The sequence below is a fragment of the Bos mutus genome, chromosome 19, assembly GCF_027580195.1.
Source record: "Bos mutus isolate GX-2022 chromosome 19, NWIPB_WYAK_1.1, whole genome shotgun sequence".
Taxonomy (NCBI): Eukaryota; Metazoa; Chordata; class Mammalia; order Artiodactyla; family Bovidae; genus Bos; species Bos mutus.
This window is the reverse complement of record NC_091635.1, coordinates 30,301,897-30,322,852: the sequence shown is the minus strand read 5'-3', so window position 1 is coordinate 30,322,852 and position 20,956 is coordinate 30,301,897. Positions and strand designations below refer to the sequence as shown.

Sequence of the window (20,956 nt, the reverse complement as noted above, 5' to 3'; positions counted from 1 at the left end):
CATCTCTTTCAGAATTTCCACAGTTTATTGTGATCCACACAGTCAAAGGCTTTGGCATAGTCAATAAAGCAGAAATAGATGTTTTTCTGGAACTGTCTTGCTTTTTCCATGATCCAGCGGATGTTGGCAATTTGATCTCTGGTTCCTCTGCCTTTTCTAAAACCAGCTTGAACATCAGGAAGTTCACGGTTCACATATTGCTAAAGCCTGGCTTGGAGAATTTTGAGCATTACTTTACTAGTGTGTGAGATGAGTGCAATGGTGCGGTAGTTTGAGCATTCTTTGGCATTGCCTTTCTTTGGGATTGGAATGAAAACTGACCTTTTCCAGTCCTGTGGCCACTGCTGAGTTTTCCAAATTTGCTGGCATATTGAGTGCAGCACTTTTACAGCATCATCTTTCAGGATTTGGAATAGTCAAGTTCGTGTAGTCAAGGCTATGGTTTTTCCTGTGGTCATGTATGGATGTGAGAGTTGGACTGTGAAGAAGGCTGAGCGCCGAAGAATTTATGGTTTTGAACTGTGGTGTTGGAGAAGACTCTTGAGAGTCCCTTGGACTGCAAGGAGATCCAACCAGTCCATCCTAAAGGAGACCAGTCCTGGGTGTTCATTGGAAGGACTGATACTGAAGCTGAAACTCCAATACTTTGGCCACCTGATGCAAAGAGCTGACTCATTTGAAAAGACCCTGATGTTGAGAAAGATTGAGGGCAGGAGAAGGGGATGACAGAGGATGAGATGGTTGGATGTCATCACCAACTCAATGGACATGGGTTTGGGTGGACTCCAGGAGTTGGTGATGGACAGTGAGGCCTGGCGTGCTGCAGTTCATGGGGTCGCAAAGAGTTGGACACAACTGAGTGACTGAACTGAACTGAAAGGCATGAACTCTTTATATAAGTACACAAAATTATTCCTTGTTTATCTGAAATGTAAATTTAACTGTGCAGTCTTTCTTTTCTTTTTTTCCTAATTCTGGCAACCCTAGTCTGGAAGCCTTGTTCCTATAGCATCTCTGGGGCATCTAGGCTTGCACCCCTATCCACCCCTAGAGCAATTCTACAATGTCTGGGACAGTGGGATGGGAACCCAGGATCTGCAAATAGTAAGGTGAGATAGTGTGGGGCAGTGGTCATTTCTGGTGTAGAAGGTGAGCTCCTTGCTCAGGGGGTGGGAGTGACAGTAGCATTTCAGCTGGCTCAAACCAAGGGGTGATAACTTCAAGGCAGGAGATGAGGGTTGGGTTTACCCTTTGCCATGTCCTGTGCTGGCTCTTCACACAAGTACCCTCATGTCCTGCTCTGGCAACCCAGAGTGGCAGAGGTTACTGTCCTTTAATATGGGTGAGGAAATTCTAAGAGATAAAGTCTCAAATGAATTTCCAAGTTCACATAGCTGGTTCAGTGGCAGAGCCTCAATCTAGGTCTAGATCTTTACTCTTTCAGTGGGCTTGGGTCCAGTGGTTAAACTAATCGTGCTCTGGGCTCTAATAACCTGGGGTCAGATCCCTGTATCTTAACTTACCGAGTCTGTGGCTTTGGGCAAGTTCCTTAAGTCTCCTTGGCCTCAGATCCTTCATCTTTAAAGTGGGGATGATGATAATAACAATAGCAACAACACTCATCTTGAGGAGTTGGCAGGATGAAGTCAAGTGGGGTGGGTAAAGTCTAGTCTGCTGCTCTGTCTGATGGACGGGATGAATCCTCAATGGATATGCCAGAGAGCCCCTATTGCTTAAAGATGATGGAATGTGCCTTCCAGACACGTAACTCAAGCCCTTCCTGTTGGGGTGTCTGGGTCCACAAGGAGTTCCCAGGAGAAAGAGGACACAGATGTCTTTGCCTATACAGAAGAGACCCCTCAAACCTGGGGAGACCTCATCTGGCACCGCACCAGATAGCATGGGTCCTATCCTGGTCTTTTTTTTTTTTTTTTTTTAGAATTTTACTTATTTATTTGGCTGCTGGGTCTTAGTTGAGGCACGCAGGATCTTTGATCCTTGCGACATTCAAGATCTTTAGTTGTGGCATGTGGGATCTAGTTCCCTGACCAAGGATTGAACACAAGCCCCCTGCATTGGGAGCACAGAGTCTTAGCCATGGGACCACCAAGGAAGTTCCCTCTGCCCTGGTCTTGCCATTTACTGATTGCTTAACATCACTGGGCCTCTGTCTCCTTATTTATAAGATGGAATACATAGCATCTACCTTGTAGAATTGTGGTGAGAATGGTAATATATGTGACAGAACCTTCCAAAAGGAAGTCTCTCAATACATGTTTATGCAGAAAGGGGGCAAAATGTATGTCAACTGTAGATGACTTGCTGGAGGGAAGCCAACTGGGCCAGGGAAGCCAAGTGGCTGGGCCCAGACCCCTCCATGTGTCTTGTTCTCTGTTGTCTCATGACCTCAGGGCCAAGAGGGTCTCCCAGCATCAAAGAGTCCAGTCCTCCCGATACAGAGGGAAACTGAGGCTTAGAGAGGGCAAATGGTTGGCCTGAGCTTCTATAGGCCGAGTTGGCTTGTGTCTCCCAGGCTCCCTTCTTTACCACTGCTTCATTCTGCTTCTTGGGGCTCTGTTGTCTCCATAGGCTCATACGCTCCCAGAGGGCAGGCATGTTTGTACCCTCCATCCCCTCCCTGGTGTGCATGCCCCGCCCAGAGACGATACTCTAGAGGGACTGTGGACGTCCAGGATGTGACTGGCCAGAGCTGCCCTAGCACTGTTCACGTGGCCTTGAATCCTGAGCGGGCAGGCAGGAACCCCGTACAGTTCAGGAAATCTGGGCCTCACTTCCAGCTCCCAGCAGGGCAGTGGAGGAGAGGGTAGGTTTCCTTTTCAGCTACAGCCCCCTGGAGCAACCTCCTGCTCGTTGTCTTGCTGCTAGCAGGGTAAGAAGCCTCAGTGAGACGCCTCACTCTGGGTCCCTAGCTTGGGGAGTCGGGCTGAGAAATTTTATCGTAAGGTCTCACCTCTGTTCCAGGCCTCCTGGTCACTTGCTGTCCTTTAGCTGCTGTGGGAAGCTCTTGGTCCGTATACTGGCAGCTTTTTTCAGCTTTGTCTCTAGGTAACATATATAGTAAAGGTACCATGACAAGTGGTGATAGCTGCACCCAGAACAGTCTCTATTTTTAAACAAATTCATAGCTCCTTCTAGGAGCCACCATGGTGGCTTTCTCAAGGCTTGGTCATTGCTGAGTGAAGAGACAGTCACCTGCTTCCAGTCTCTGGGCCAGGAAGGCAGGAGGTGGGAGGCCTGGGAAGGGACAGAAGGTGTCAAACACCAGGTAAGACTCTCAAGTGAGGCATGACTGGGCCCTGCATCTCCTTCCAGGGCCCACTTATTTTTTGTTTTATTTTTAAGTCTTTTGTTGAATATGTTACAATATTGCTTCTGTTTTGATGTTTTCGGGCCAAGAGGCATGTGGGATCCTAGCTCCCCCACCAGGGATTGAACCTGCACCCCCTGCATTGGAAGGTGAAGTTTTAACTACTGGACCACCAGGCAAGTTCCCCCCACCACACACACTTGTTTTGTTTTTGCTTTTGTTAAGCTCCAGCTCTAGAATCCTTAGCTCACAGAGCTGGAAAAATCCTTAGACATCATCCATTGAATCATACTATTTTACAGATGAGCAAACTGAGGTCCAGAGGGGTAGCAGCTTACCTAGGCCCCTGTCTGTTGCTCTTCCCCCAAACATCTCAGCTAGTTAAGCATGATTATAACCTGGATGCTGGCCTGAAATTGGTTTCTTTTTGCCCCAAATCTGGAGGAGAGGGCCCTGGGAAGACAGCAGGAGAGAGAGGGGAGAAAAAGTGGTTTTTCCACCTATCCTTCTCAACCTCACCTGTTGGACCCTCCAAAAATGTCTCCAGCTGGAAGGAAGGACATCTAGTCCAACACTCTCATCCTACAAGAAATAGAGGCTCACAGAGATGAAGGGATTTGTCCAGGGTCACACTGGGAGACCTGGGCCATACTTAGGCATCCTGAGGGCAGTTTGCGTTACAGTTCTCTGTGACATGCCTTTTGCTTTGTGTCTTGGGGCACATGAATTGTTTGCCCTGAAATAAACTCATTTTTGGCTCTTGTGTGTTTGCTCAGTCGCTCTGTCATATCCAAGTCTTAGCAACCCCATGGACTGTAGCCTGCCAGGCTCCTCTGTCCATGGACTTGTCCAGGTAAGAATACTGGAGTGGGTTGCCATTTCTTACTCCAGGGAATCTTTCTGACGCAGGGACTGAACCCACGTCTCTCGCATCTCCTGCATTGGCAGGCGGATTCTTTACCACTGCGCCACCTGGGAAGCCCCTTGGCTCTTGGGCATATTGTAAATCACCCATGGGCAGGACTGAACCTTAAAGCATCCTGAAGGAATGAAGATCCAGCCTAAACTCTGAAGCCCAGCACTACTCTGGATGCCGTCATCACATCTAATTTGGGATTTTCAGAGGGTCAGAGCTGAAAGGGACCACAGAAAACAGCAGTCCAGTCCTGTCTCCCAGATAAGGACACCAAAGCCTAGAGGGACTTACCCAATAGCACACCGGGATGGAGTGATCCTGTGCTGTGCTGTGCTGTGCTTAATCACGCAGTTCTGTCTGATTCTTTTCAAACCCCGTGGACTACTGCCCTCTGTCCCTGGGGATTTTCCAGGCAAGAATACTGGAGAGCGTTGCCATACCCTCCTCCAGGGGATCTTTCTGACCCAGGAATTGAACCAGGATCTCCTGCCATTGCAGGTGGATTCTTTACCAGCTGAGCTACCAGGAAAGCCCTGAATGATCCTAGGTCCCAGGTTTTCTTGTCTCCCATCCTGTTTTCTTATTTTTTGCCACCCCCAAAGTAACTAGTATTGTGCTGACCTCATGATTTTTCAATGAGGTCAATAAATTCTTACTGAATGAACTAAAAACAACATGTTTCTATGAACAAGTTGCCCTTGGTAATTGACAAAAGTGTTAAAGAATGCCTATTTCCTGTGATAAATATCTAGTAAATGTGTGTTGCATGAGTTTATCCACTTAGTTCTTCCTTGTTCTGTATTATTTTCCACTTGATGCTGTATTTAGGCATAGCTGTGGTGACTATTTCCCCACCAGGCAGTCTTTGGAGGCCAGCAGGGCCACCTAAAGTGTTCCTCCACTGGAGACCAGAATTGTAGGCTGGAATACTCTACAAGGGTTGCCCCAGAGCCTCTAGAATTCTATCCACGGATCTGGGTGAGAGTTTCAGGTGAGGGCACATTGGTACTGGGTGCCTCATCTGTTCCACCAAACAATACTAACTTTATTTATTAATTAAAAAAATATTTATTTGGCCGGACCAGATCTTAGTTGGGTGACTTGGAATCTTTGATCTTTAGTTGTGGCATGAGGAATTGGCAGCATTCAGTTGTGGCATGTGGGATCTAGTTCCCTGACCAGGGATGGAACCTGGGCCCCCTGCCCTGGGAGCATAGAGTCTTAGTCACTGGATCACCAGGGAAGTCCCCAGGCAATGCTGACTTTAGATGCTGGGTGAGTGAGAGAGGGTGGAGGAGATGGGGGTATCTGTGAGTTCCACAGCATCCACTGATTAGGGAGGAAGGCTGCCCTCTGTCTTGCTCCAAGAACTGGCCAGGACATTTCTGGTGACTTCCAACAGGAGTAGGAGCTCCCAGAGCCCTTGGCAGTGTTGCTCACCAGTCCTCATTCCTCTTCCCAGCCCTGATGCCTCCTTCTCAAAGTCCAATGGTGCTGCCAACCCGTCAGGTTATAGGTTAAACACCTGGCTCTTCTCCAAGATTAATGTCCTTCTACCAAGAATCCAAATTCACTACTGGGTCCCAGGGTCAGAAGTTTTCCAGTCAACTAGTTGATCTCTTCTGCCTCATCATTCTACATGGGGAATCTGAGGCACTGGTTAAGGAGACAACCTTGTAATTCCCATTTCCATGGTGAATGGTCCTGGCAATGGCTCACCTTAGGAACTCCTAGGGCTTCCCTGGTAGCTCAGCTGGTAAAGGATCTGTCTGCAATGCAGGAGATCTGGATTTGATTTCTGGGTGGGGAAGATCCCCTGGAGGAGATGTCTTGCCTGGGAAATCTTGCCTGGGAAATCCTATGGACAGAGGAGCCTGGCAGGCTACAGTCCATGGGGTCAGAAAGAGCAGACTTGACTAACACTTTCACTTTCACTGGTGGCTCAGACCGTAAAGAATCCACCTGCAATATGGGAGACCTGGGTTGGGAAGATTCCCTGGATGAGGGCATGGCAATCCACTCCAGTATTCTTGCCTGGAGAATCCCCGTGGACAGAGGAGCCTGGTGGGCTACAATACATGGAGTCACAAAGAGACGGACATGACTGAGCGACTAAGCACAGCACAGCACAGGGACTCATAACAAAAGATAGTTTTATTCTCTGTGAGAGACCTCTAAGATCCTTAAAGGTAGTTTCATTTCTATATCTCCAGCACTTTCTGTTTATACTCAAGAAACATAAGAAGAATTCATGGGGAAATATTTAATCCCACTTCAGCTCAGTTCAGTTCAGTTCAGTCGCTCAGTCGTGTCCGACTCTTTGCGACCCCATGAATCGCAGCATGCCAGGCCTTCCTGTCCATCACCAACTCCCGGAGTTCACCCAGACTCACGTCCATCGAGTCAGTGATGTCATCCAGCCATCTCATCCTCTGTCGTCCTCTTCTCCTCCTGCCCCAATCCCTCCCAGCATCAGAGTCTTTTCCAATGAGTCAACTCTTCCCATGAGGTGGCCAAAGTACTGGAGTTTCAGCTTTAGCATCATTCCTTCCAAAGAAATCCCAGGGCTGATCTCCTTCAGAATGGACTGGTTGGATCTCCTTGCAGTCCAAGGGACTCTCAAGAGTCTTCTCCAACACCACAGTTCCAAAGCATCAATTCTTTGGCACTCAGCCTTCTTCACAGTCCAACTCTCACATCCATACATGACCACAGGAAAAACCATAGCCTTGACTAGACGAACCTTTGTTGGCAAAGTAATGTCTCAGCTTTTGAATATGCTATCTAGGTTGGTCATAACTTTCTTTCCAAGGAGTAAGCGTCTCTTAATTTCATGGCTGCAGTCACCATCTGCAGTGATTTTGGAGCCCAAAAAAATAAAGTCTGACACTGTTTCCACTGTTTCCCCATCTATTTCCCATGAAGTGGTGGGACCGGATGCCATGATCTTCATTTTCTGAAGCCATTTAAGCCAACTTTTTCACTCTCCTCTTTCACTTTTATCAAGAAGCTTTTGAGTTCCTCTTCACTTTCTGCCATAAGGGTGGTGTCATCTGCATATCTGAGGTTATTGATATTTCTCCCGGCAATCTTGATTCCAGCTTGTGCTTCTTCCAGTCCAGCGTTTCTCATGATGTACTCTGCATATAAGTTAAATAAACAGGGTGACAATATACAGCTTTGATGTACTCCTTTTCCTGTTTGGAACCAGTCTGTTGTTCCATGTCCAGTTCTAAGTGTTGCTTCCTGACCTGCATACAAATTTCTCAAGAGGCAGATCAGGTGGTCTGATATTCCATCCCACTTACCAGATAAGAAAAAATCTGGACTCATCAGGGCCAGATGTGGTGAATTTTTCTAACTTCTGGGGCATTTGGCTATGGCAGGGACAAGGTGTTCATCTCAGAAACCTCCAGAGATTGGGGCTAGAGTGTTGAACTTGGGAGTCCAGTTACCCCAGGTCCTTTCCCTAGTATCTGGGCTATAGCCAGAGAGATCTGAGTTTGAATCCGAGTTCTTGCTTGCATGAATTCTGTGACTCTGGGCAAGATTCTCAGTCCCTTCATCTGTGGAATGGGAAGGGCTTGGCCATAAGACATATATTGACATCTATTGTACCTGATGGGAAGATTTTTCCCCATCTTCTGAGATCCTGAGAGAAAAATTCTAGAGTCTTCAATGTCCCTGAACCTGTATCTGCTATGTGTCAGGTGGAGTGCTAGGTGCTAGAAAGGCAAAAAAATATATATGATCCTAGTGCTTTTTCCAGGCAACTCCTACTCTGCTTGGGGAGGCAAAACATAAGCAGTGAAAAAGCAAAACTTCAACCTAACCTAACCACCCAAGAGATGTCATAGATTGCATAAGAATCACAGCAAATGGAGGACTTCCCTAGCAGTCCAGTGGTTAAGACTCCTTCTTTCAACACAGGGGGCATGGGTCTGATCCCTGGTGAGAGATCAAAGGTCCCACATGTCGTGTGGCTTGGCTAGGAAAAAAACAAGAATGACAGCAAATGGCACCATCATTATAGGACAGACACAAGAAGACCCCTGTCTTGGAGTGACATGGAATGACTTTTTGAGGTGGCCTTTCTGCTCAGAGTCCACAGTCAAAAACTGTTTATCTTTAGGACTTCGGTGGTGGTTGTTCAGTGGTTAAGAATCTGCCTTGCAATGCAGGAGATATTGGTTCCATCCTTGGTTGGAGACCTAAGATCCCACAAACTGCAGAGCAACTAAGCCTGCCTGATGCAAGGAAAGATCCATATGACACAACAAAGAGCTTGTGAGCAGCAACTAAGACTCAACGCAGCCAAATAAATAAATATTTCAAAAAATAAGTTATCTAAAAAAAAAAAAAAACTGCTCACCTTTGCTTAATCATTTAATACTCCTCAGAGGAAGAGATGGACACTAATCCAATAGCGCTATAAATAGATGTATATTTACAAATTGTTATCAGGGTCAATGAAGGCATGCAACCTTAACATAACAAGAGGATCCAACTTAAAAGGACCAAAGAAGGCCTCTTACAGGAAGTTTTTTATATATATATATTTTTTTGGACCATGCCCATGCAGCTTGTGGGATCTTTGTTCCCCAACCAGGGATTGAACCCAGGCCCTTGGCAGTGAAAGCATGGGGTCTTAAGGAAGTGATATTTAATTGAGCGCTATGGATGAATAAGAGTTAGCCAGGCCAAGAAGAGGGGAGGGGAGCATTTCAGAAAGAGAAAAAACTGACCACCCTGTGCAAAGGTCCTGAGGAACAAGAGACTAGCTTTTCAAGGCTGTGAGAGAAAGCCACAACGGCTGAAGTACAGAGAGCTAAAGGAAGAGAGGTGAGGTGGGACCAGATCCATGTAGAAATTTCTAGGCTTTTTTTTTTTTTTTTTCAAATATGAGGAGAGGACCAGCTGCAGCAAAATTATTAAAAATGAAGATTCTAGGCCCATCCTCACTGAAAAACAAACACTGTGACTAGGGTTCAGGAGTCAGCATTTTGAACATGTTCTTTAGGTAATTTGTGAGTACCCTAAAGTTTGAAAGCCAGTTTTCTGGGCCAGATACAGATTTTAGTGACAAAAATGGACAGCTTTTAAGCCCTCCCTTGATTAAATTTGGGTTCTGAAAAGGTCATTCTGGCTGTGGGAGATGGCTGGGATGATGCAGCGAGTGGACTGGCCAGGGCGGCGGCTAGAATCTCTCAAATGAGAGATGATTTGACTTCAAAAAAGGGGTGGGGTGAAGATGGGTGAGACTTATTCATGAGCTACTTTGTAGGAAGAACCTTTTATTATTTATTATAGAAACATTTATATATTCACTTTTTCCGATCAGATAAATGATACATGATAGTTGCAAAATTTCAGATATACAGAAAAAGATAAAACAGGAAAGCAAAGGTAAATATTTTGGCATAAATTCTTATAGGCTTATTAATACACATTCATATTCAGACGTATGGATGTAGTATGTAGTTTGTTGTTTATAATAATGGAAGAGGGAGGGACCAAAAAATAATGCAACAATTCTGTAGTACTTGTTTCCTGATTTTCAAGAAAACCACGTATCTTGAGCATCTTTTAAGGTCTATACAGATTTGTATCATTTTAAATGTCTGGATCTGGATGGGATTCCACTGAGTGGATGCGCCCTAGTTTATTTGCTAATCCTCTCCTGATGGATAGTTAGGTTGTTTCCAACTTTTCACATCATTAGAAGCAATCTCTTTCCTTCCGTACTCATTTTTGAGCACAGCAATGTTATTTCCTTAGGATACATTTTAGTTAGTGGAATTAGTGAGTTACTGAGTTGTAGAAGAGGATGGCACCGAAGCCAGGGACCGGAAGTCTTCCTTTTGAAGGCCTTGGACTGTTACAACCCTGTCCTGGCCTTTCCCAGTCTTTTTTTTTTTTTTTGGCTTGACACAGATTTAGTGTGTGCGGTCGGAGCTGGCGGGTTCGAGGCTTGTCCCAGACATCCACCCCCAGCATGGCCCCCTAGCTGGGGCCTCCAAGGCCCTCCCAGCCCCTAGGAATCCATCCCCAGGTCCCCTCCCCCACCGCGGGAGGGCGTGTTAGGGAGAAGCTTAAGCAGGCAACGATTGCACCATCCATGGTCTGAAAAGGAAGTGGAGGAAGCGCAGGGAGGAAAATCGTGCATCCCAAGGGCCGAGCCCCCAGGAACCAAACCCGTAAGCCCGCAACGCTCCTTCCAACATTGCTCACAGGGCTCGGATCCCTTGCCTTCCTCCCCTCCCCAGCCCAACCCTTTGCGGGTACTGGCCCTTTAAGAAGCTGTCACGGTGGCGTTGTTGGCCCCGCCCGGCGGGGAGGGCCAAGAAAGAGGGGAGGGGTTGGTGGCGGCTGAAGTTGAGGAGGGGGTCTGGGTCTATTTTTAGCACTGGGCAGGGTCACGTGACGGGAGTGACGTCTCCGAATGTTGTTGTTGGTGGCGGCGGCGAGCGGAGCCGGAGGAGCCGCCGCAAAGATGGAGGAGCCGTCGAGGAGGTGCTGCCGCTGCTGCCGCCGCCGCTGCTGCCGCCGCCGCCCGCGAAGCCGGAGCTCGAGCCGCAGGGGGTGAGCGCGCCGCACCAGCCCCGATCCCATCTCCCCCAGGCTCCCCGGACGCGACACAGCGCCCCCTCCTCCTGCCGTCGCTGCCCGCGGGCTCCCCGAGCGCGCGCCGAGCTCCGCGCCCCTCTTCCTTCCTCCCGGCGCCCGGGTGCCAGGCGGCGCCCCCCGGGAGCATCGCCAGCCCGGGAGCCGGGCCTCGGGGTTACTACCCGCGCCCCTCCCTGCCCCTCCCAGGCAGGGGCGCCTTCCCTACAGGTAAGGGAGGGGCCCGTCTTCCCGCGACCCACACCCCCAAATGGCCGGGAGACCGGCCGGGGCTGTCTGATTTGCCCTCTCCCGGGCGGCGCGCTGTGCGTTGCAGAGCGATTTGAGCCCTGCACCCGAATTCTTTGCAGACCCTTCTTGGACAGCCTTTCTTGGTACTCTGAGGTGAGGGGCGCCCCCACCCCACAGCGCTTCTACCCATACCTCGGAACGCATCCTTGATTTTGTGTCCTTGACTTACATGCCCGAGGAGGGGGCCGGTGGGCCCACCTTACTTCTCTCTCCCATTATTCGCACCCCCTCCCTAGTGAGGCGTTACTGCGTTTGTTCCCACCCTCTTCTCCCGTCTGACACCCTGGAGCCAGAGAGAGAGCTAGGAGATGAAAGCTACCCGCCTCCCCCCCCCCACACACTTCTTGTCTGGGGTGGATGCCCCCCATTTTTCATCCTGGGTCTGTGTCTCACAGAGGGAGGGGGCGCTGCCCGTGCCTTTTAACTTGGGGGGAGCTGCTTCCTTACCCCACCCTTCTCTGGGGTCCTGGGGGAGACGAGAACTGGCTGGGTAATAAGTAATTAATCTGGGAGGCTGGTTGGTGGGGGAGAAGAGGGGAAGGTGGGAGTGCCGCATTTTGGGGAGGAGGTGACCACCTGATACTCCCCGGTTGGCCTTCTGAGGTGAGGTGTATCCCTAAAGAGGAAGGGTGGCAGCTGCAGCTGCTTTGGGGTGCTCAAGAGACCCACCGCTCTGACAGTGACCACTGTGCTTCTGGGGCCTGGAATTAGCTTCGGCGGTTGGGATAAGTGGGTTTGATGGTAACTGGGTTCCAGGTCCAACTGGGAGGGAAGGATGGAGTCAGACCATAGGAACAAAAGGAGGCAGGGGATGAGAGATCCAGGAGTCTTAGCCAAAAGGACCCCTGACCAGTTTGCTTTGGAGAACTGGAGCCTGGAGATGGGTCCTGCCTTGGGCCTCTTCAGGTTTAGAGGATGTAGGCAGGAAGGGTCCTCCGTTTGAGTTCTAGGCACCAGAGTTCCTCAGCCTGTGCTGGCTGTTGAGACGCTGGGCTGGGCTGGGCTTGGTGGGTGAGCCATGTTGGGGGCTGCCTGCTTTTTCATTTCAGTCTTCCCTCCTTCCTCTTCCTCCTAAACACAAAGCTTGGGGAGCTCTTGGTTTGCCTTCTGCCCCTTCTCTTGAAACCTCCCTTTGCTTTTCTTCCCTTGGACTTGATTGTGGGCTGTGTCCAGACAAGGCAGGCGGGGGTCTCTAAGTTAGAGGACTGGGTCCCCAGCATCTCCACTCTGTCCTGGGAAGGTATGCTTGTGTGGGGCCGGAGAGCAGATACAGGGTGCAGTTTACTTGGGGGCAAGGATGGAGGGCACATTAGCTCTGTGCCAGCCTCCCCTTCCCAGTATACCCTCCTCTGTGGCTGGATGGAGTAACCGGGTGGGGGTGGGGGGGTGGCTGGCAGTATCACATGCCCCACCCACTCTAAGTAGCTGCAGAGACAAAGGTTTGCTTTCCCTTCCCTAGGGGTGGCATGTTAGCTGTGTGTTTAGAAATGGGGCCTGGGGATGTTGGGGGGGGCACGGGTAGTTTGTGTTTCTGCAGGGAGGAGGGGGGCAACAGCTATAGGAGCTGGGGGGAGTGCAGTTGGTGCTGAAGTACCAGCTGCTCTTTAATAATTAATTCTTCCTACTCACATCCCTTTGAGGAGGGATGTCTGGAACACGGCATCAGGCTCAGCCAGCCTGCTAGAGGACGCACTCCTCTTGGTGGGGGGTGGGGGGGAGACGGCGAGGGGGGGCGGTTCTTGGCATTTTTGGAGCACTGTCGCTTGCTCATGAATGAAAACCTGATGCAGCCCGTGAGGAGGCCTATTGTAGCCGACTTTGGCTAATTAAACTTTCTCTGCCTTTCTTCTCCCCCACCCCACCTCACCCCAGCCCCAGCCCCAGCCTTTTCTTGAATGGGGACCCTGTCTGGTACTGCTGGTGAGGGGGTATCCTTCTGCCTGAGGTTTTAGGGCAAACAGACCCGGTCTTCTGCCCTCTGCCTCATCCCTCCCTCCCCTCTCACCACCCCCCATCTTTTTTTTCTAGAAATAGCAGCCTCCCTCCATCTGGCTTGTGCAGATGCCTGGAGCTGCGTCTGAGCAGACAAACAGAAATGGGCCGATTGCAAAAATGAATTTGTCAGCCTGGTGCCTTTTTTCCTCCCCTGTCGCCCTCCCCCCTCCTTTAGTTTGGGCCCTGACATCCAAGTCAGCCACCCCTCCTGGCTCTGATCAGCCTCCAGGCTTCTGGTGGGCCAGCTTGTGGGAAGGCTCCAGGCTGGAGAAAGTGATCAACCAGGGCCCTGGTCAGGAGGGGTCAAGATGAGAGTTCCTTTGTGCCTTAGGATGGGATGTTTGGGCTCCTGGCTTTCTGATGAAGACTTTGGGGGCACATCTCAGACTGGGAGTAGTCTCACAGGATTTGGTCTGGACAGCTCACCTGGGAGGGGAGGGGTCCCTGGCCGGCCTCAGTGCTCAAGACTTGGGCCTGTCTTGAGCAGGGCTGGAGCTGGTGTGTTGGGAGAGGGAACTGCCTCGTGGTGGTGGAGTTCAGGTTCCTTGAGGGATGAAATACTTGTGGGGCTGCATTGTGAACTTGGGGCTTTTGAGGCAGCGCATCCTTGCCTGTCCCTCACTTGTCTGCCCTTCTCCTCCCACCCTCCACCGGAGATTGTATTGCCTCTGAGTGGAGTGAGGCGTATCACCCTAGGGTGTTTTGCCCTTCCTTCCCCGGCTTAGCCATGAACTTGTAGGGTGAGATGCAGCTGGTTTTCTGCCGCCCTGGCTGGAGGTGGGAGGTGGGTTTGGATCCTGGAGTGGGACAGAGGTCTGACTGGAAGACAAGAGTTCTCAGGGGGTGCGGACAGGACCCTGGGGTCTTCCTGCTTGTGATGTCATGGAAGCCAGGCTGCTCACTGCTCCCGTGCAGGGAGCCACGGAGCTCTTGGTCCCCAACTGCCCCCCGCCCTCGACCTTCCTATATCAGTGGTCAGCAGTGAGTTTCTCCGGCTGAGGAGGGACCAGACAGCTCAGGTTTTCACCATTAAGCTCCCCTTTTCCCCCTTCAGCCCTTCCCCCCACCCCCAGTCAAATATCTATGCCTGTCCCCATGAACGATCAAAGTGAACGCTGCTTTGTTTCCCAGGGAGGCTTCCTGGGAGTGTTGGCAGACACTCTTTGCAGGTGGACGGGGGCCCAGGGGTCCTGTTACATGCGGTAGGGTGGGCCGGAGTGCAGCCTTTCAGAGCCCGGAGCCTCCTGGGAGTTCTGGGAGCCCCTCCCTTCCTCTTCTCTCCAGGGGTTGAGGACTGATGGGGGCTCAGGGCGGATCTTAACCTAGTTTTTGGCCAGTGGAGACTCTGCCGCTCCTGAGAGCCCTGTTGTGGAGGTTCCTTTCACTGAGGAGACGGGCTGGGTCACTCGGGCTGCTGGGAATCGTGGGAAATTCTGAACCTGTGTTCCCCAGCCCACGGGAAAGGGTGTGAGCAGGACCGGGCGCCAGCCCTGGGGTGGGCATGGGCTGAGCTGTCTGCCCACGCGGGCCCTGCCAGGGCACCAACAGCCCCACCTGCTGCATTCCTGAGCTTGGCCCCAACCCTGCACAGCCTCTTCTGACCTTGCCCTACACCTGTGCCTGCTGGGAGCCATTCAGCCCCTTCTCTCGGCCTACTCCCATCTCCCAATCTGAGCGCACCTTTCCCTGGCTACCGAGTCAGGGATTGGTTGGCTTTGTGACCTTTGTTTTGGTTAAGCCTGTGCCCCCTCCTGTTGCCCTTTCCATCGTGACATCGTCCAGGCACAAGACAGAGTAGAATGCCAGCTGGGGAAGGCTGGGCTCCTGAGATTCACCAAGTCAGCTTTGTCGATGGGCCCCTTCCTGCTGGGATTGTGGTCCTCCCTCCGAACCTCCTCCCAGTGCCTGCCTTCGTTTTCCCTGCAGGGGCTGTTCCAGGCATTAGACGTAGAGAGGTCTGTGTGACTCTGGTGCTGGAGAGTGGGCTACCCTGACTTCCTGCTTCTTCCTGTGAGGCTGGGCTGGCGAAGGGGAAGGAGAGGCCTGGTGGGTTCTCAACAGTCCCTTGGCCAGTCCCAGGGGGCAGTAGAAGACTTGAGATCTTCCTAGTATATGTGCAGTACACCTGTGTGTGTGTCAATGTTTGTGTTCTTGTATCTCTGCCATGGCTGAGTCCTGGGCTCCTCGGCCCCGTATGGACCTCATGCCTGGCCATCCTTGATGAGAATGCAAAGTTTACCAAGAATTAATCCGGACAGGAGGTAGGCTGTCCAGGGGCAGAAGTGACTGCCTCTTCCTAGTTTTGGGAACAGAGTTAGGGTTTAAAACTTGGGCCCTGCCTATTGCTTCCTGTTCCCTCCATTTCACTAGGTGTTGGAAGGCCTGCCTTCGTTTGGAAAAAAATGAATGAGATCATGTCTAGGGTGGATCATGAACTCTTTAGGGATGGGCCCAGGTGGGTGCGTGTATAGTGTCTGAAGCTTGAGGGCTAGCTGTGGGGCCAGAGGGGGTTGGGGAGCTGGAGGAGTGGAGACAGTTGGCAGACACATGGTTCTGTAATACTGGGACATCCTTTCTTACTCTACTGGCCTCAGCAGGCCTGCTGCTGGGTCTCTTGGTGTCTTTGTACAAACTGGAAAACAGCGTCCCTTATTCTGGGTGGATTCAGCCTGTGTAGCTTGGCAGGCAGAGCAGAGGCTGGATTTCAGACCTCGTTGCGTGGGGCACAACCTATACAACACATGCAAGGCCCTGGGTGCAGGCGTTGGACCCCTAGTCCAGAGGGCACCGGATGTGGGATAAATGTGTCCGTCTTTCGAAATTCTTAGAAACAGCATGGTTAATGGGTAGAGAAAGAGCAGTTGTTGCCCTGTTTCTCTGAGGGCAACCTATTGTTGAATGGGGGAGACCAAGACAGAAAGAAGCACGTGGCGTTTTCAGGGTTGGGTGACGTCAAGGTCCGGGAGTAGGGAGAAGATGAGCACCAAGCTCAGGCTGTGGGGCTGGAGGACCAGTCTCGCCCTTAAGTTCTTTGAGGGGCTCCAGATCAGCCCTGCGTCTCTCCACTGCCCTGGACAGAGTTCAGAAGCCTTCCTGCACTTTTACCTTGGCGCATACCCTATCCCGCATTGGGCACCCTTGGGAGTCTCCAAGGTGTCCCCACCTGACAGTGGACGTGGTCACCTGAAAGGGAGTTTGGATGTGGTTACCGTAGCCATTTCCCTTCCCGTGAGAGCCGGCAGTCTCACCAGTTAGAAAGAGAAGAAACTAGGTCTAGTCCAGTGCTGTGCTGCTGGGCAGGTAGCCTCCGTCTGTTCCCTAGGTGTAACTGACAAGCTCCAAGGTCTCCCTCCACCCTCAGGTTCCTGAGTTGGGGCCCGCTAACCCTGCTCCATCTCTCCCCAGGAATGCCGTTCTGAATGCCTGACTGCCTCGCCCCGAAGGATGGCCTCGGATGGGCGTTAGAGGCACAGCGGCCCCGGGCTCCTGTCCCGTCCGTCTGTCTGTTATCGTCTGTCTCTCTTGACATCACCGCAGCTCCACCCCCTCCCGTCCCAGCCCCCAACGCCAGCTTCCTGCAGGCCCAGAGCCGGCATGAACTCTCCCACCGAGTCGGGTAAGAGTTGGGAAGCTGGAGAAGGCACCTGGGGTGGCTTTGGATGTAATGGGCTGTATGGGTATATCCACCCCAGGCCAGCTGATCTTCAGGGTCTGAGCCATAAGGGAATGAGGGGTCAGCAGTGGAGAAGCATAGTGAGAAAAGGACAGAGGCAAGCCTGGAGTGATTGACTAAGGGGTAGACCTGAAGTTGATGGGTTGATGGTCCAGCCTAGCCCTGGGAGGGCATGGGTCCAACTGTGATCCCAGGCTGGCCCTCTTGACTTAGGGGCTTTCAATTCCATGCCACCCTGCCCCTGTTCACCAAGACAGGCAGGGGTAAGGGGGTTGTGTGCCCTTGAGTCCCTCTGGGAGGTCTGGGGATAATGTTGGAAGAAGTTCCCTCTGATAGCTGAATGCCCAGCTTCCTTGTCGTGGTGGTGTCCTTTCTTCTTGCTGAAGTTCCATACTTTTTTCCATACTCTGTGTTCCATACTCTTTTTCTTGGTGGAGGTTTGCAAGGCCTCCAGCCTTAGCCTGTGCTGGGATGAGTGGCTTTGGGGTGAGGAGTGGGCAGTGACACGTTGGCAGAGGAGACTTGGCTCTCTTCTTTGAGTCCAAGTAGACATGCCCTGGACAGGGGAGATTCTTAATTTGGGGTCTCCAACTCTGAGATTTCTTATTCCCCTCTGCTCCTAGGAGCCTGCCTAGTGCTGCCAGAAATAGTCTGTGGGTGGGACTCCAGGCAGCTTTGTGCACGGGTGAGTCTGGATGTCTGCCCATGTGGTTGTGTCCAAGCAGCCTAAGCTGGACCCTCAGGGGTTTCACAGGGGGGTCATGGGTCAGTGTGGTCAGAGTAATAACTGCTTTCCCTCCTTGGCTGTCTCCTTCGGCACAGACTTAAAAGGGTCAGAGTCCATCTTGCTCAACTTTAACCACCACCCCCCCCACCACCCCCAAGCCCTTCCTAGTACATCTTTTTCTACAGGGGTGGGAGATACCTTTCATTCTTTTACAGACAGGGAAACTAGGGCCTGGAGACTGAAACCAGTTAGCAGGACAGTGCAAAGCAGGATCAGGGAGGAGTCGAGGCCCATCTCATTCCCCGTCATCATCACTGTGTTCGATCTGGTGGCTTCCTGTCGTGAGGACCGCGTGCTGGTGACGTGTGGCCCTGACCACAGTCCCAGGGCTTCCAACAGATTCAGGGAAGCCAGAAGCTGGTGGGATTGGTTGGCTTTGTGACCTTTGTTTTGGTTAAGCCTGTGCCCCCTCCTGTTGCCCTTTCCATCGTGACATCGTCCGGGCACAAGACAGAGTAGAATGCCAGCTGGGGAAGGCTGGGCTCCTGAGATTCACCAAATCAGCTTTGTCGATGGGCCCCCTTCCGCTGGGATTGTGGTCCCCCCTCCGAACCTCCTGCTAATGCCTGCCTTCATTTCCCCTGCAGGGGCTGTGCCAGGCGTTAGACGTAGAGAGGTCTGTGTGACTCTGGTGCTGGAGGGTGGGCTACTCTGACTTCCTGCTTCCTCCTATGAGGCTGGGCTGGTGAAGGGGAAGGAGAGGCCTGGTGGGTTCTCAACAGTCCCTTGGCCATCTCAGCTGGATGCTGCCCCTCGCAGGGTTGGTTGTGCCTAACAAGAGTGCCAACTGAGCTACAACACTGACCTGTTTGGGAGCCATATCTAGGCACACCAGGCCTGGGGTCTAACTGGTGGCCAGGGGAACGGGAGCTGGCCAGAGGCATCTGTTGGTGGCTCCAAAAGGACATTTTCCAGCTTTGGGATTTTAGTGCCTTACAGTGAAAGGCTAAGACGATCCAACCTCGGCTGGATCAGGTCAGAGGGGTTTTTCTAGATGCAAGTGGGCTGAATCTTCCATGTAGCCGTTTGTCCCAGAGCTGGCAGGGGCTTGAGGGGTCCATCAACCTTGAGCCTGGCCGGGAGGGGCCCATCGAATTGGCCGCGCCTCCTGGCTGGCTTTCTCGCTCCCCCCAGCAGGGGGAGATGCCGTCTGCTTGTGTTCAGCAAGGAAGAAGAAGGACAGGGGGCCAGAGATTGGAAAGCTGGTTTTAGGACTGTTGCCAGGCTCAGACTGGGATCATTCTTCAGGGGCAGTGTCCCGAGGCCCTTCCTACTGAGTTTTTCCAGGGCTCCAGGCCTCCTCTCCCCAATGTGGAGTTCTAGCTGCTCTGACTGGGGGAGTGGGCCAACTTCTGCACAGCCTCCCCCATCGAGGGGCCCAACATCTGCCATTCCCAGAGCTCAGGGTGTCATCTGGGCTGAGGCTGCGGGTGCTGGGCACCTGGCAAAAGCCTGGAAACTGCTTGCTTGAACTCCATGCAAGTCCAATGAAACCACGAGTTGTAGTTGGTGTCCCTCGAAGGGAGCTTAGGAACAGCGTGAAGCCACAGGCCTGGGGCTAAAAGTGGGGATGAGGAGAGTGGTTAGTTCCCCAGATCTCTGAGCACCCCACCCTCTCCCAAGTCCTTGAAGACTCACCCCTCTCTTCCTCAGGACTCAGAAGGGCAGGCCTGGGTGAGGGGCAGTTTCCCTCCTTTGGTCTCAGGGCAGGAGCTTTCCTGTTTGGAAAAGAAAAGTAGGAGATGATCCATCCCTGCCCTCATAGCAGACAAGTTAGTGAGAAAGTGTCTTCCAGGTGAGGGGTGGCAGGTGGAGATCTCGAGAGATTTACTTCTGGGGCTCCCCAGTCTTCCCTGGGGAGTGGGAGCTGATCCACTTCCCTCTGGGCTGGGCCAGATGCCAGCATCTGACCTGATTTGCCTCTTTTGCAGTCCTGGGAGGACAAGCAGAGGCCGTTGATGGGGCTGCCCGCTTCCCTGAGGAGGCCACTCCCTGATATCTGGCTTCTCTTTAGGCACCGGGAGGCTTGAGGACTGAGGCTTCATTTTCACTCCTGCTCCCATCAGTGGGTGTGAAGGACTGACAGGATGTGCCCCCTGCCAGCCTGGAGGAGCTATCCTGGGGCCTTGGCCCACTCTGGTCCCTCTCTGCCCTGTCCTCCGTGCTGTGGCCAAGAGGTGTGGGCACTGGGAAGGCCCGCCTCTTGAGCCAGTCTAGATGGCTACAGGGCCCCAGGAGGCGGCGGCCGGGTTCCTTAGCCCCAGCGTGGGAGGGAGACAAGCTTCATGACAATACCTGCCTGCCCAGCACCTCCCAGCTCGCTGCACACTTTCTCTCCTTCCCTTTCCCGGCTGCCCCCTCCTTTCTGGGTGACCAGAGAAACTGGGGCATAGGCGTGGGGTGGAGCCAGGAACCTCGGCGTCCTGCCTCCCAGCCTCAGGCTCAGCCTCTGCCTCTGTGCCGCCGGGGAAGGAAGAGAAAGTGGGTCACAGGCGTCATGGGGCAGGGGTCTGGGAAGTGGACTCTGGTGTCCCTTCTCCACTTTGATGCCCCCTGGCATGCCTCTGAACTCACTGTAGATTGAGATCAGCGCCATCCTCCCCTGTCCCACCATTCCAAAGGGATTGAAGGCTTAGCATGGAATAGTCGGAGGAGGCAGGGTCAACCCTGAGGGGATGTGGAAGATGCCACAGTAGGTGTTCACATTTTTTCTGGGCTGGGTCTCAAATGAGAGGGTTTAGCCAGCACCCAGCATGGGACCTGGCATATGGCGGCTCCCGGGCCATGCTGACAGGCTCCAGCATGACTGACTCCGAGGACAGGAGAGAACTGGAGGGCAGGCAGGCCTGCCTCCAGGGCCCCATGGCAGCTTGCATCCTGCACTCCCCCCACAGCCCTCGGCTTTTATACTCTGCACAAAGCAGATTTCACTTTCTTCCTTACAGTCAGGGCCCCACCCCGGCCTTTGGGCCCAGAAGATGGGAGCCTTCGCAAGCTCAAGGAACCACTTTAGGTTCTCCTTCTCCACATTTAAAGGGTTAGGAGGCCTGAGCCCAGCCTCTGAGGGAGGGAGGGAGCAAATGAGGTCATGGTGGCTCTGGAGGGGATGGTGCCTGCTTTTCATGAGGCTACTGTGAGCCGTTCTTGGTGGGTGCTCTGTAAGATCGGTGGGGTGACACATGCACGGGAGAGCTGGGGAGGGGGCATGGAAAAGAGACATGAACCCGGAGGAGAGGAGCTATAAAGCAGGAAGGATTGAGGTTAGACGTTAGGAAGATGTTGCATCACTTGAACCTTAGAAGAAAAACGAAACTTGTCCCCATCGCAGGGCTCCTCTCTTAT

The 20,956-nt window shown here is 52.3% G+C and overlaps 1 protein-coding gene across 7 annotated transcripts in view; it reads left to right on the top strand.

The window, feature by feature from the left end:
* Window positions 1-10,667: 10,667 nt before the first annotated feature.
* HDAC5 (histone deacetylase 5) overlaps window positions 10,668-20,956 on the top strand; it is a 37,459-nt gene continuing 27,170 nt past the window's right edge. For 5 of the 7 annotated variants that reach the window (XM_070389907.1, XM_070389914.1, XM_070389913.1 and 2 more), the window contains exons 1-2: window positions 10,668-10,826; window positions 16,560-16,770. In XM_070389907.1, the coding sequence (XP_070246008.1) occupies window positions 16,749-16,770 (22 nt within the window). In that variant the 5' untranslated portion in view covers window positions 10,668-10,826; window positions 16,560-16,748. The other 2 variants (XM_070389909.1, XM_070389908.1) reach the window with 2 other exon arrangements.